Source organism: Dama dama, chromosome 31 (genome assembly GCF_033118175.1).
Source record: "Dama dama isolate Ldn47 chromosome 31, ASM3311817v1, whole genome shotgun sequence".
Classification (NCBI taxonomy): domain Eukaryota; kingdom Metazoa; phylum Chordata; class Mammalia; order Artiodactyla; family Cervidae; genus Dama; species Dama dama.
Genome location: NC_083711.1, coordinates 8,452,621 through 8,466,473, shown reverse-complemented (window position 1 = coordinate 8,466,473; position 13,853 = coordinate 8,452,621). Strand labels below are relative to the sequence as shown.

The following is a 13,853-nucleotide window of genomic DNA, read 5'->3' as shown; positions in this document are numbered from 1 at the left end:
ACATACCTGAGGTTCAGTTAGGCTGAGTAATTTGCTGCAGGTCACACAGATCAGAGGGTGAGATTCCAACAGAAGCAATTTTGCTTCAGATACAATTGAAAATTTGAAGAAGAAAAAAAGTTACTATGTTATCTCTGAAAGGAAAATGGTTAATGGAAAACACAGACTTGCCATGTGTATTCAAATATTTAAAATAAATATACCTTTAAATCTAGAGAAGACATTAGTGTGAATTACAGGGGCACTGAGAGGATTATCGCAGTAGATCTCCGAAATAGCTTCAGTACTCAGACTGAGGGAATGTACATTCAGGAGTGGCTAGGAGCCCTTCAGTCAGAGGACCTGGGATTGGGTTAAGACTTACTAGTTGGGAAACCTGGAGGAACTTAACCTTCTTGGACCTCAGTCGTCTAAGTGAATAACATAAGAGAATTAGAGAGCCGAGAAAAGCCATTTCAAAAGACTTGGTAATAACACATAATAGAAACCAACTACAAAATGGGATTAAGTAACCTCCTAGAGACAAAGGACGGAATTAACAAGAAAATATGCAATTCTGGTGCATGACATAAAAAAAAAGCATAAAGGTACAAAAAGGACCCTGACACCTAGAGCAGAGAAAATGACAGACCCGTTGTAGACCTCAGTTAAAGTGAAAAAGCACATGGCCAACCTTCACCCATGGCATAAGATGAAACATCCTACAGCCAAACCGGTTCAGACAGTTTCATCTCATTCCTGAGAGTAAATCCGCCAAACCAAACCGTAAAGCAACTTTACTGAGAGGCGGAGGAAACTCACCCGGCGACACAGTGGGACTGCGGGGCCCGCGCGTAGACCCTCGTAGAGCCCTCTGGATCTGAACGCCCGCCACGCGCGCCGGAAGTTGGGCGCGCGGAATCCGGTGCGCACGCCCCTCCCCCCGCCCTCGACTGGCTTCGCCTCCCCATTGGCTGGCGCGGCCCGTGGTCCCCACCCGGAGGTAATCAAGAGTGATTCCCTCCCGCTCTCGGGCGCGGCCTGAACCTCCTCTCCGGAGCAAATCTCTTAAGCCCTACTCGTTCAGAGTGTTTAATTCTGTGGTACCAGGTGCCACGTAAAATCCCTATTCTTCCCCCCCCCCCCCCCCCCCAGAACCTCCTGCACTCTGAGGCGGGTGGGGAGCGCCAAAATGCTAAACCCATGTTCAGCTACTTGTGTGTTGCTTAGGAATCAGAACTGACCGGCTACTGTGCAAAAGTCTTGTGACGCGCCTGGCTCCTGACGAGATTAGAATGCACCAGGGTTTGAGCTCAGCTGGCTCGTGACCTCTGGCCCAATGCTAAAATGGAAAAAAAAAAAAAAGCTGATTATAGGATGCCGTGGGAGAGAAATGGGGGGATGAAAACGTTATTCTTCGTACTGTGGGCAGGCGCTGATAATGTGCTTTCCCGGATGGATCTCCCCTGCCGAAACGCGGAGACATCCAGGAATGTTGGAACACCCTGTTGCCCTCCCCGCTCCCTTTCCTCTCGGAATTTAATCTCGGGTAGTTAGTGACTAAATAAGGCTCTTAAACCACCCCCCCCCGCCCCCCCCAGCGCCGAACTCTTTTGAAGACTGACAACTGAAACTGACACAGCCACCTCGAGAGAGACTTCTCCTGTAATGGCGCCTGCGTCAGTCACTAACATGGCGGACACAGTCGTGCGCGGCGCAAACGTCAGCAGCTCTACCCTAGACGCTCAGAAACAGAGGAGGAGAGCGGGGCCGTGCTCGCTGATAGGTTCGGAGGCGGAGCGTGCCGGTCTGGGCTCTCCCACAGGAGCCAATCAGGACGGCGAGAGACGGAATTGGCCGCTGCGCCTCCTCCCGAGGCATGCTGGGAGCCTGGAGGACTAGTGAGGAGGAGTTGAGAGAACGGAGCGGACGCCATGGCGACCAACATCGAGCAGATTTTTAGGTCTTTCGTGGTCAGTAAATTCCGGGAAATTCAACAGGAGCTTTCAAGGTAAGCGCTCCTCAGACTCTTCTGCTCCCAAAGGACCCCTGGGACCCCACGGGGCCCTCCATGGAACCTTTCTTCAGAGACGCTGTCGTTGCTCGTCTCAGGCCCGGCTACAGCCCCGCCTGGGCCTGGGATCCATTTTCCGGCCCCCCCCACCCCCATCCGCTCCCTCCCTTCCCGGCGAGGAACTTCGCCCTTTCCGAGGTAATCCCAGGGGCTCTCTTCTAGAACCGATTTAAGATGCTCAGCCTTCTCTCCTGTTTGGGCATCCTCTACCGTCTAGCTACTGTAGGCCTGCTTGTCCACCAGGGATGGGCCTAGTTCCTTCCTCAGCTCTGCCGCCGCGCTTCCCCTCCCCCTCTCCGCCTCCGCGGATTTCGCCGGCCGGTGTCTTTGACCGGAAAGGGGTCTAACGGCCGTTTCTTGAGTAATCTTAAATACGCTTTATTATTGCAAGCTTCGGACTCCTTGGGGGTCGGGATCTTTTGATAAGATTATTTGGGTTCTAATGTCCTGTGGTTTCCACCAGGTAGCATTCTAAATAGTCTGGTAGATTAGAAATTTAAATTAAAACAGTTCAAGTTAACGTTAGCTATTGTGACAGAATATTCGAGGCGAGGATGGAAGGAAACTTTGAATTACTAGTAATTACTCAATTTAGCAAGCGGAAAGTGGGGTTCGTGTGTTGGTCTAAATATTCTTGCTCCCTCTGCCCCAACTGACATATTTGACCAACACGCTATTTTTGTCATCGCTACTAGTTTACCCTTGGTTCCACACAATTTGATTGGGAAGAGACTTTCAAAGAAATAGTTGCTTACTCAGAAAGGAAAACCGCGTGGGTCATGTTGTTTAGTGGTTGTCTTTTTGTATTTTTACTTTGTATAACGTAAACATTTGTTCCGAGTTCAAATGCATTGTTAGTTGTGTTTTAAAAGTTGAGAGCTAGAATCAGACGTGAGGTGAATTTGAAAATTAGCCGGAAACGCAGTTGTAAACTGAACGCTTCAATTAACATAAGGTTATGGGGCAGTGATAGAGATTTGCTGGAATTCTTTGCGTGATACATTTTTTTAAAGTGGGAAATATATCTATTCATTGATTTAGTTGCTTTTTGAAATTTTGTCATATGCTAGTTATTTTTAGGATGGTGAGAAACGACCTGAGCTAAGGGGATAGTTGCATGCAATAAGTAGTTTTGTTTTCTAGTTGTAATGTCTTGTTTCTGTACCTTTTAAAAATTAGGTTTTGTATTAGAAGTTTTATTGTTATAGAAGGTTTAGAAAAAATAGAGAAACGAATTTTAAAACACGTAGTTATTGATCTTTATGTTCTTTCCTTTTTTTTTCCTTGTGCATACAGATGCACGTGTTTTGTGAAATGTGATCATCTTGTTTTGTGTTGGTTGGTTTTTTTCACCTGTATATTGTGAACTTTTATCATGGTTTCAGTAGGCTTTGGAATATTTTTCCGGGCTCCATAGAATTCTGTTTATTGTAGAATTGTATTGATATTTTAGGTGCCTTGAAATTTCCACCCTTTTTCAGTAGTTGAATGAACATCCCGATAACTTTAAGATGATTATTTTCTTATAGACTGCCTGGTTTTGTTTTTTTTAATCCCTACTTCTCTGATTTTTAAATCCGTGGATTTTTTACTAAGGTAAGCACAGTGTAAGTGCTTAGGAAAAATGTAAAGAAAGTCCAGGAAGAAAGTCTAAAAAGAAAATTAGATAAAGTAGTGTATTACTAGAGGAATATTCAGCTTCTTTTCAGGTAATTTATACATTATCAGTGTCAAAATTATTTGCTATTTTAGTGAGCCGTAGGTTTCTTTTTCTTCTCATTTTTTTATGTATATTGGTTTGAGTGAGGAGACGGATACTTAAATAGTTTTAAGTTTTTATATATAGATGGTGAGGAGGAAGAGCTCTGGTTTTGAATGCCAGCTTTACCGCTTAATAGATGTGTAACCTTTAACTAGGTTTTTTTTTTTTTTTTGTCTTCTCTGGGCCTCATTTTCCTCTTTGAAAAATCAGAACAATAGTGCTGATTTCAGAGTTTGTGGGGATAAATGAGTTTAGAAATGTAGATCCATGTGACCCTAGTTAATAGTTAATAAATGTTAAATAATATTTATTGCATGATTCATTGTATTTGAAAACCAAATAATCTTTAGTAACATGGAAAGCTATTAAATTTTTTTGTTAGTTAAGACTTAAGTTACATTAAGTCACAGGTGCTTTTAAAGTATTTTTCGAAACAATTCTGTAAATTTGTAAAAAATAATGCAAGTGACAAATAAAGATACATAAAATGTATCATCTGTCAAGATTTTTCTGTCCCTGTGAATTGAAAATACATTAAGTGATTCATTCATTTGCTGTTACTATAAATGAATTGGTTTACATGATTTTGGTAACTGGGTGAAATATAAGTGTATTTTTTCTTTTCAACATTGTGGCATTTCAGTAACTGAACAGTCTCAACCTGATCTGAAGCTACCAGTTACACTATTGACTAAATGTGGCTAAATTTGTGTTCCTTCATATTGCTGATGGTGATTGTGATCCATCCAGAGGTGTAGCTTTATTGTCACTATAGCATTTACCATGATGTTAGGTAATGTGTTTTTCTTTGGTTTTGTGGTGATCTTAGTAATTTTTTTCCCCTGAAAGAAATATGCTGGCTGGGGAGTATTTGTTTTTTTTTTGTTTTTTTTTTTTTTAAAAAAGAGTTTGGAAACCTGTTTTAAAGATTTTCTTAACTTTTAACACTTCTGAGAACTTTAAGAAATTGTTTGAAAATAAAAATGTGCCAACTGTAAGTAGTGTTAAGGAAGCACCGTTGATGGGGAAATGGGGGATATCATCCAAAATTAAATACAAAATGGTGAAATGTACGAATAATATGAAGTTTTTTTTTAATAAGTTGAGTTACAAGTATTTATATGTCATGATAGAATTATTAACGAACCTTGATAACTTTTCTTCTCAAGTGGAAGGAGTGAAGGACAGCTCAATGGTGAAACAAACACACCTATTGAAGGAAACCAGGCAGGTGATGCCGCTGCCTCTGCCAGGAGCCTACCAAATGAAGACATAGTTCAGAAGATAGAGGAAGTACTTTCTGGAGTCTTAGATACAGAATTACGATATAAGCCAGGTAAGTTGGAGATAATTACCTATCTTGAAAGCTAAATTTTTAAAAATAGTTAATAGTTAAATAATAGTATTTCTTGATTGCAGGGTATTTAAGATGTTCATTAGATCTAAAACATCAGTAAGTTGAATTTTTAATTTAACTGATTTACTTAAGACTGTTTTTGCTTATGTCCATTTTTTGAAAATACAGTTGGACTTGTTTCCTTTACTGGTGGAACATAACTGTATTTGGCTCAGTCTTGTAGTGCCTCAGTGCTAGGATTTTGAATATGGATTTTCATTGAAAAATTGTGTAAATGTCAAGTTTTGGAAGGTACAGGAGTCTGGACCAAATTGTAATGATTTTAAAACCTTGGAAAGTTTTATTTTAAAGCTCAAGCTTAGAGATTACCTTGTTTTTGCATCTACTTTTAAAGGTGCAATAAATGGGGAGGAAACATTGCTGCATATTGAGCATTTGGGGAATTGATTAAACAGTTGGTGCTTAGAAATGAGTTATGATCAAGCATCTTTTATTTTTGGAAATGGAGACATTTTATGGATTTTTTTTTTTTTTTTTTAGTATAGAGTATGGCTTAAAAAATAGTATAGACTGTTTAGATTCATGACTTCAGCAACTTTTGTTGAAGTATAATGTAGATTTGGTACATAAGATAAATGATAAGTAGAAAATGATTAGTTTTGCTTTGAAACAGGTCTTGTCATGTGTTGATTCACTTTTCCCATAATCTTGATGACCTGGATTTCTGATGATCTTTTTCTGAGATCACTAAGGTTTATCAGATTTGATACTGGCATTAGAGTAAATCTCATCTAATAATAAAGTAGAAGCCATTTTTTGGTTTAGATGAGTAATGAAAGGAAGAGGTGTTACTTTAATTAGAATGCAGCATGAGTGAAAATTTGGGTTCCATGTTTTGCGTTTGTTGCTCACACCTTTGCATTCTTTATAAAAGCATTCCCTAGCATTTGCTGAGGGTTTACTTGATGCCAGGTGTTATTCAATGTACTTTGCATGTTTTAACTCAGTTTGTCCTCTGCCTGTGAAAGACAGTGTCAGCAATTCAGTGGTGCATTGATTCGGTATGCAAAAGCAGTCAGTCTGTTCTAAAGTCGGTGCCACATTGTTTCCTGTATAAGTAAATAGGGGTTATGAAATAGTCACAAAAATTATTCAGTATATGTATTTTTAGGAATTCTAATAGTTAATAACATGAAAGATGTTCATCTGTAAGTGTAGTTTAAAAATAACTTGTATTTTGAGAGATGGAGAAAATAATTGTTTTTAATGAACTCAGGAAAAATACATTTTAATGTAATTCTAAAAACTTTTGTAATAAAGAACTTATTTTTTAACCCTGGCTTTAGTTGTAGAAGTATTGCAAAGGTGCCAGTCTTCAGATGGCTGGTTTATGGAAAATTATTTAACAGGAGATGTTTTATGGTATCTTAACATGGAATATAAGGTATTGTTTATTTGATTTATCTAAATCTATCTTGGGGAATATTTGACATAATTAATTTTCCTTAATTTCAGACTTGAAGGAGGCATCCAGAAAAAGTAGATGTGTGTCTGTCCAAACAGATCCTACTGATGAGATTCCTACCAAAAAGTCGAAGAAGCATAAAAAGCACAAAAATAAAAAGAAGAAAAAGAAGAAAGAAAAGGAGAAAAAGTATAAAAGACAGTCAGAAGAATCGGAGTCAAAGCCGAAATCACATCACGATGGGAACATAGAGTCGGATTCCTTTTTGAAGTTTGATTCTGAACCTTCAGAGCTGGCACTGGAGCATCCTGTGAGAGCGTTTGGCCTGTCTGACACCAGTGAGTGTCCCGCAGTTGGGCTTGAACATCCTGTGGTTTCTATGGAGGTCTCAGAGCCACACACCTTAGAAACTCTGAAGCCAGCTGCAAAACATACAGAACTGTCAGTTGCATCTGCATCAGTAGTCTTAGTGCAGTCAGAGCAGTCTGTGGCAGTAATGCTGGAACCATCCACAACAAAGATTCTGGATTCCTTTGCAACAGCACCAGTGCCTACTACAACAGTAGTGCTAAAGTCATCTGAGCCAGTGGTAACAATGTCAATGGAGTGTCAGATGAAATCTGTGCAGAAATCTTTGGAGAGCACACCTCCAGAGCCATCAAAGATCATGTTGCTAGAGCTATCAGAAACTCTTGTGTCATCAGAGACACCTACTGAGGTGCACCCTGAGCCAAGCACGTCAACAACAATGGATTTTCCAGAGTCGTCAGCAACTGAAGTGCTAAGATTGCCAGAGCAGCCTGTAGAAGGACCATCAGAGATTGCAGATTCATCCATGACACGACCGCAGGAGATGCTGGAGCTGCCCAAGACCACAGCGTTGGAGCTGCAGGAGTCGTCGGTGGCCTCAGTGATGGAGTTGCCGGGGCCACCTGCGACCTCCATGCCGGAGTTGCAGGGGCCCCCTGTGACTCCAGTGCTGGAGTTACCTGGGCCCTCTGCTACCCCGGTGCCAGAGTTGCCAGGGCCCCTTTCTACCCCAGTGCCTGAGTTGCTAGGGCCCCCTGCAACAGCAGTGCCTGAGTTGGCGGGGCCCTCTGTGACATCAGTGCCACAGTTGTCACAGGAATTGTCAGGGCTTCCAGCACCATCCATGGGGTTGGAGCCACCACAGGAGGTACCAGAGCCACCTGTGATGGCACAGGAGTTACCAGGGCTGCCTGCGGTGACAACAGCAGTAGAGTTGCCAGGGCAGCCTGTGGTAACAGTAGCAATGGAGTTGACCGAACAACCTGTGACGACGACAGAGTTGGAGCAGCCTGTGGGGATGACAGCGGTGGAACATCCTGGGCAGCCTGAGGTGACAACGGCAACAGGGTTGCTGGGGCAGCCTGAGGCAGCAATGGTGCTGGAGTTGCCAGGACAGCCGGTGGCAACGACAGCGCTGGAGTTGTCAGGGCAGCCTTCGGTGACTGGGGTGCCAGAGTTGCCAGGGCTGCCTTCGGCAACTAGGGCGCTGGAGTTGTCGGGGCAGCCTGTGGCAGCTGGGGCGCTGGAGTTGCCTGGGCAGCTCATGGCAGCTGGGGCACTGGAGTTCTCGGGGCAGTCTGGGGCAGCTGGAGCCCTGGAGCTTCTGGGGCAGCCTTTGGCAACAGGGGTGCTGGAGTTGCCAGGGCAACCTGGGGCGCCAGAGTTGCCTGGGCAGCCTGTGGCAACTGTGGCGCTGGAGATCTCTGTTCAGTCTGTGGTGACAACGGAGCTGTCAACGATGACCGTGTCGCAGTCCCTGGAGGTGCCCTCGACGACAGCGCTGGAGTCCTATAATACGGTAGCACAGGAGCTGCCTACTACATTAGTGGGGGAGACTTCTGTAACAGTAGGAGTGGATCCCTTGATGGCCCAAGAATCCCATATGTTAGCTTCTAACACCATGGAGACCCATATGTTAGCATCCAACACCATGGACTCCCAAATGCTAGCGTCCAACACCATGGACTCTCAAATGCTAGCATCCAACACCATGGACTCCCAGATGTTAGCCTCTAGCACCATGGACTCCCAGATGTTAGCAACCAGCTCCATGGACTCCCAGATGTTAGCAACCAGCTCCATGGACTCCCAGATGTTAGCAACCAGCTCCATGGACTCTCAGATGTTAGCAACCAGCTCCATGGACTCCCAGATGTTAGCAACCAGCTCCATGGACTCCCAGATGTTAGCAACCAGCTCCATGGACTCCCAGATGTTAGCAACCAGCTCCATGGACTCCCAGATGTTAGCCACCAGCTCCATGGACTCTCAGATGTTAGCAACCAGCACCATGGACTCCCAGATGTTAGCCACTAGCTCTATGGACTCCCAGATGTTAGCATCTGGCACTATGGACTCTCAGATGTTAGCTTCTGGCTCCATGGATGCTCAGATGTTAGCGTCTGGTACCATGGATGCCCAGATGTTAGCATCTAGTACCCAAGATTCTGCTATGTTGGGTTCAAAATCTCCTGATCCCTACAGGTTAGCTCAGGATCCTTACAGGTTAGCTCAGGATCCGTATAGGTTAGGTCATGACCCTTACAGGCTAGGTCATGATGCCTACAGGTTAGGGCAGGACCCCTATAGATTAGGCCATGATCCCTACAGACTAACTCCTGATCCCTATAGGATGTCACCTAGACCCTATAGGATAGCACCCAGGTCCTATAGAATAGCTCCCAGGCCATATAGGTTAGCACCTAGACCCCTGATGTTAGCATCTAGACGTTCTATGATGATGTCCTATGCTGCAGAACGTTCCATGATGTCATCTTATGAACGCTCTATGATGTCTTATGAGCGGTCTATGATGTCCCCTATGGCTGAGCGTTCTATGATGTCAGCCTACGAGCGCTCTATGATGTCAGCCTATGAGCGCTCTATGATGTCCCCTATGGCTGAGCGTTCTATGATGTCAGCTTATGAACGCTCTATGATGTCAGCCTACGAGCGCTCCATGATGTCCCCAATGGCTGACCGATCTATGATGTCCATGGGTGCTGACCGGTCTATGATGTCGTCATACTCTGCTGCTGACCGGTCTATGATGTCATCGTACTCTGCAGCTGACCGATCTATGATGTCATCTTATACTGCTGATCGTTCAATGATGTCTATGGCAGCTGATTCTTACACCGATTCTTATACTGATACATACACGGAGGCATATATGGTGCCACCTTTGCCTCCTGAAGAGCCTCCAACAATGCCACCATTGCCACCTGAAGAGCCACCAATGACACCACCATTGCCTCCTGAGGAGCCACCAGAAGGTCCAGCGTTAGCCACTGAGCAGTCAGCATTAACAGCTGAAAATACATGGTCTGCTGAGGTGTCAGCATTACCTCCTGAAGAGTCTGTATCGCTGCCTGAACCTCCTGTGAGTCAAAGTGAGATTGCGGAGCCTTTGGCAGTGACTGCTAATTATTCAGTGTCAGCATCAGAGCCTTCAGTGTTAGCATCAGAGGCTGCCGTGACTGTTCCAGAACCACCGCTAGAGCCAGAGTCTTCAGTTATGTCAACACCTGTAGAGTCTGCTGCTGTAGCAGAAGAGCATGAAATTGTTGCAGAGAGACCAGTGACTTACATGGTGTCTGAAACTCCCACAACATCAGCTGAACCAACTGTGTTAACATCAGAGCCTTCTGTTATGTCAGAGACAGCAGAAACTTATGATTCCATGAGGGCTTCAGGACAAACTGCCTCAGAGGTATCTATGTCCCTGCTGGAGCCAGCAGTACCTATTGCAGAACCATCACAGAGTACTGGAGATCTGCCAACCATGGCTGTCTTAGAGCCGCCATCTGTGGCTGTTTCAGAGCACCCAGCTGGGACTGTTTCAGAGACATCAACCATGGCTGTCCCAGAGCCACAGGCTGAGGCTGTCCTAGACCCTCCAGCTGCGGCTGTCCAGGACCCTCCAGCTGTGGTTGTCCTGGACCCACCAGCTGAGGCTGTCCCAGAGTCCCTGGCCTTGTCTGAGCCAGAGCATGTTACCATTCCTTTGCCAGTTGTTTCTGCCCTGGAGCCTACTGTGCCTATCCTGGAACCAGTGGTGTCCATCCTTCAACCTAATATGATTGTTTCAGAACCATCTAGTTGTGTCCCAGAGTCCACTGTGACAATTTCAGAGCCTCCTGTCACTGTCTCAGAGCAGACTCAAGTAATACCAACTGAGACAGTTGTAGAGTCTACACCAGTAATATTAGAGTCTAGTGTTATAAAAGGAATGAATTTACTATCTGGTGATCAAAATATTGCTTCAGAGATTGGCATGCAGGAGATAGCCATGCATTCAGATGAAGAGCCACGTGCTGAAGGACTCCTGAAGAGTGGCTCTAACGAAACTGGAAATTGTATAAATACAGACCTTAATATAAATAATCACTTAATTGCTCAAGAGATGGAACGTAGCACAGTGTCTGCTGCCAGCACTGGTGCTGTTGGTGAAATTGGTGAAGAGACAATTTTGCCTACTAGTGAGACTAAACAATGCACAGTATTGGATACCTGTCCTAGTGTTGGTGAAACTGAGCTAGGAGGAACTCTGTCTTCTATTGGTCCCCTTGTCCTTGAACCTGAAGCAGTGGGAACCGGTAAGGATCTTGAATTTGGCACAGCATCTGCTCTCAGTTTAGTTAGTAAATATGATGTTGAAGTATCTTTAACTACTCAAGATACTGAACATGACATGGTAATTTCCACCAGCCCCAGTGGTGGTAGTGAAGCTGACATAGAGGGACCTTTGCCTGCTAAAGACATTCATCCTGATTTACCTAATAATTTTATCAATAAGGATGCAGAAGGATCATTACCTGTACAGGAGAGTGATCAGATGTTAGCAGCTGCTGTCAGTCCTAAAGAAAGTAGTGGAGAAGATAAAGAAGTATCTCTCTCTACTAAAGAGATAGTGTCTGATTCAGGATTTCCTGCCAGCATTGATGATATTAATGAAGCTGATTTAGTGAGACCATTACTTCCTAAGGACATGGAACGTCTTACAAGCCTTAGGGCTGGTATTGAAGGACCTTTACTTTCGAGTGAGGTGGAACGGGATAAATCTGCTGCCAGTCCAGTTGTAATTAGTATACCAGAAAGAGCTTCAGAGTCGTCTTCAGAGGAAAAAGATGATTATGAAATTTTTGTAAAAGTTAAGGACACACATGAAAAAAGCAAGAAAAATAAGAACCGTGACAAAGGCGAGAAAGAGAAGAAAAGAGACTCTTCATTAAGATCGAGAAGTAAACGTTCCAAGTCTTCTGAACACAAATCGCGAAAGCGCACCAGTGAATCTCGTTCTAGGGCAAGGAAGAGGTCATCTAAGTCCAAGTCTCATCGGTCTCAAACACGTTCGCGGTCACGATCAAGACGCAGGAGGAGGAGCAGCAGGTCAAGATCAAAGTCTAGAGGAAGGCGATCTGTATCAAAAGAGAAGCGCAAAAGATCTCCAAAGCACAGATCCAAGTCCAGGGAAAGAAAAAGAAAAAGATCAAGCTCCAGGGATAACCGGAAAACAGGTAGAGCTCGAAGTCGCACCCCAAGTCGTCGGAGCCGGAGTCACACTCCAAGTCGTAGGAGAAGATCCAGATCCGGGGGGAGAAGGAGCTTTAGCATTTCCCCGAGCCGACGGAGTCGGACCCCAAGTCGACGGAGCCGCACCCCTAGCAGACGGAGCCGTACCCCGAGTCGACGGAGCCGTACCCCGAGCCGACGGAGCCGTACCCCAAGCCGTCGGAGAAGATCAAGATCTGTGGTAAGAAGACGAAGCTTCAGTATATCACCAGTCAGATTACGGCGATCACGAACACCCTTGAGAAGAAGGTTTAGCAGGTCTCCAATCCGTCGCAAACGATCCAGGTCTTCAGAAAGAGGCAGATCACCTAAACGTCTCACAGATTTGAGTGAGTCATTTAAAAGTTTAATGGTATTAAAGAATGATTTAAATCTGAATTTTTTTCTGTGAGTTTAATGAAATATCAAGGGTTATTGGTTTAGGATAAATATTTCTATCTTTAAGTTTTTGTAATTAGCTTCTGTTTAGAAAATGTGGGAATAAGTACATTTATAATTAGCTTTAAAAGACTTGCTTTGGAGTCCATTAGAACCAAAATATTTCCATACTTTAATGTTTTCTTTCTGCTTGAACCATATACCATAACTAAAAATGGCAAGTAGAAGTTCAGTTAAGTGTTGTTACTGTAATTATTCCAACATTGAATCTTGCAAATAAGCCTAAAGTCAAACATTTCTTTTTTAAATAGTTACATGTCTTAAAATGGCTTAAAATTTAACAGAACTGTTAAATGTTTGTGAAAATAGTTGATTGGTATAATGGGTAATGTAAGTGAGTAGGGAATTTTGCAGTGGGGAGTTAGTGATTTCAGTCTGCCTTACTTTTACAAAATGAAGTGTTCTAATATCTCCTGGTTTTTTAAATGTGCAGAGGTGGCTAAAACTTGATGGATACTGTATGACTACTGTTAATAATAATGGATAATTTGTCATTGTCCCAGTAGATTGGACATTTCTAGGTCAGAGTAGTCTAAAGAAAAAGCCCTTGACAACCCTAAGGGAAAATGATTCAGTTCAACAGATGGTTTTTGAGTTCTTTTTTATTAAAAAAACATAAAGATTACGAGCTAGTACAAGAGACACAGATAAAATGCATGTATGTCTCTTTTACCAAGTAGTGAAACTGCCTAAGAGCAGAATGTGATGATTGCTGTAATTACTGGTACAGATTAGGTACTTCGGGAGCATGGTGGAGAGGAATGTTAAATTCTGACTTAAGACTTGTTATTTGAAACTGTGGCTGTTTTGAAATTGGGCTCAAAGAGTGATTTAAAATGTTATTAAGAGATTTAGAAGGAGAGTAATTTAAGGGGCACCATAGTTTTGGAAAATAAAGTAGGCTTTGGCAGGTGTGTGACTTAGCGTGTGTAGCAGGGTGATTATTCTAGTTGTGTAGTTTGGCTGTTTTGTATAGTGTTTGAGTGGGAAGCTGAATACGGACTTAATTCCTTTTTAAACATGGGGCATTTTCTTTATTTCTTTAAGTCTCTGAGCCAAAGAGTGATTTCATCACAGCTGTAAGTTTGGGCAGAAAATTGATGTCTTTAATTTTTTTTAGCATGTAAAACATTAGATAATATAAAATGTATAGCCTTTCAGGAAAACTGCTTTT

At 43.4% G+C, this 13,853-nt stretch overlaps 2 protein-coding genes across 15 annotated transcripts in view; one reads left to right on the top strand and one right to left on the bottom strand.

Moving 5' to 3' along the window:
* GART (phosphoribosylglycinamide formyltransferase, phosphoribosylglycinamide synthetase, phosphoribosylaminoimidazole synthetase) overlaps positions 1-1,720 on the bottom strand; it is a 28,086-nt gene extending 26,366 nt beyond the window's left edge. For 2 of the 10 annotated variants that reach the window (XM_061134351.1, XM_061134363.1), the window contains exons 1-3: positions 1,626-1,720; positions 1,224-1,321; positions 7-83 (exon numbers count right to left, since the gene is read on the bottom strand). The gene's annotated coding sequence lies outside the window, so the exon portion shown is untranslated. The other 8 variants (XM_061134359.1, XM_061134360.1, XM_061134358.1 and 5 more) reach the window with 8 other exon arrangements.
* A 131-nt stretch (positions 1,721-1,851) lies between these two features.
* Positions 1,852-13,853, top strand: part of SON (SON DNA and RNA binding protein) — a 30,186-nt gene continuing 18,184 nt past the window's right edge. For all 5 annotated transcript variants that reach the window (XM_061134193.1, XM_061134194.1, XM_061134195.1 and 2 more), the window contains exons 1-3: positions 1,852-1,990; positions 4,985-5,151; positions 6,688-12,570. In XM_061134193.1, the coding sequence (XP_060990176.1) occupies positions 1,914-1,990; positions 4,985-5,151; positions 6,688-12,570 (6,127 nt within the window). In that variant the 5' untranslated portion in view covers positions 1,852-1,913. The remainder of the gene's footprint in view (positions 1,991-4,984; positions 5,152-6,687; positions 12,571-13,853) is intronic.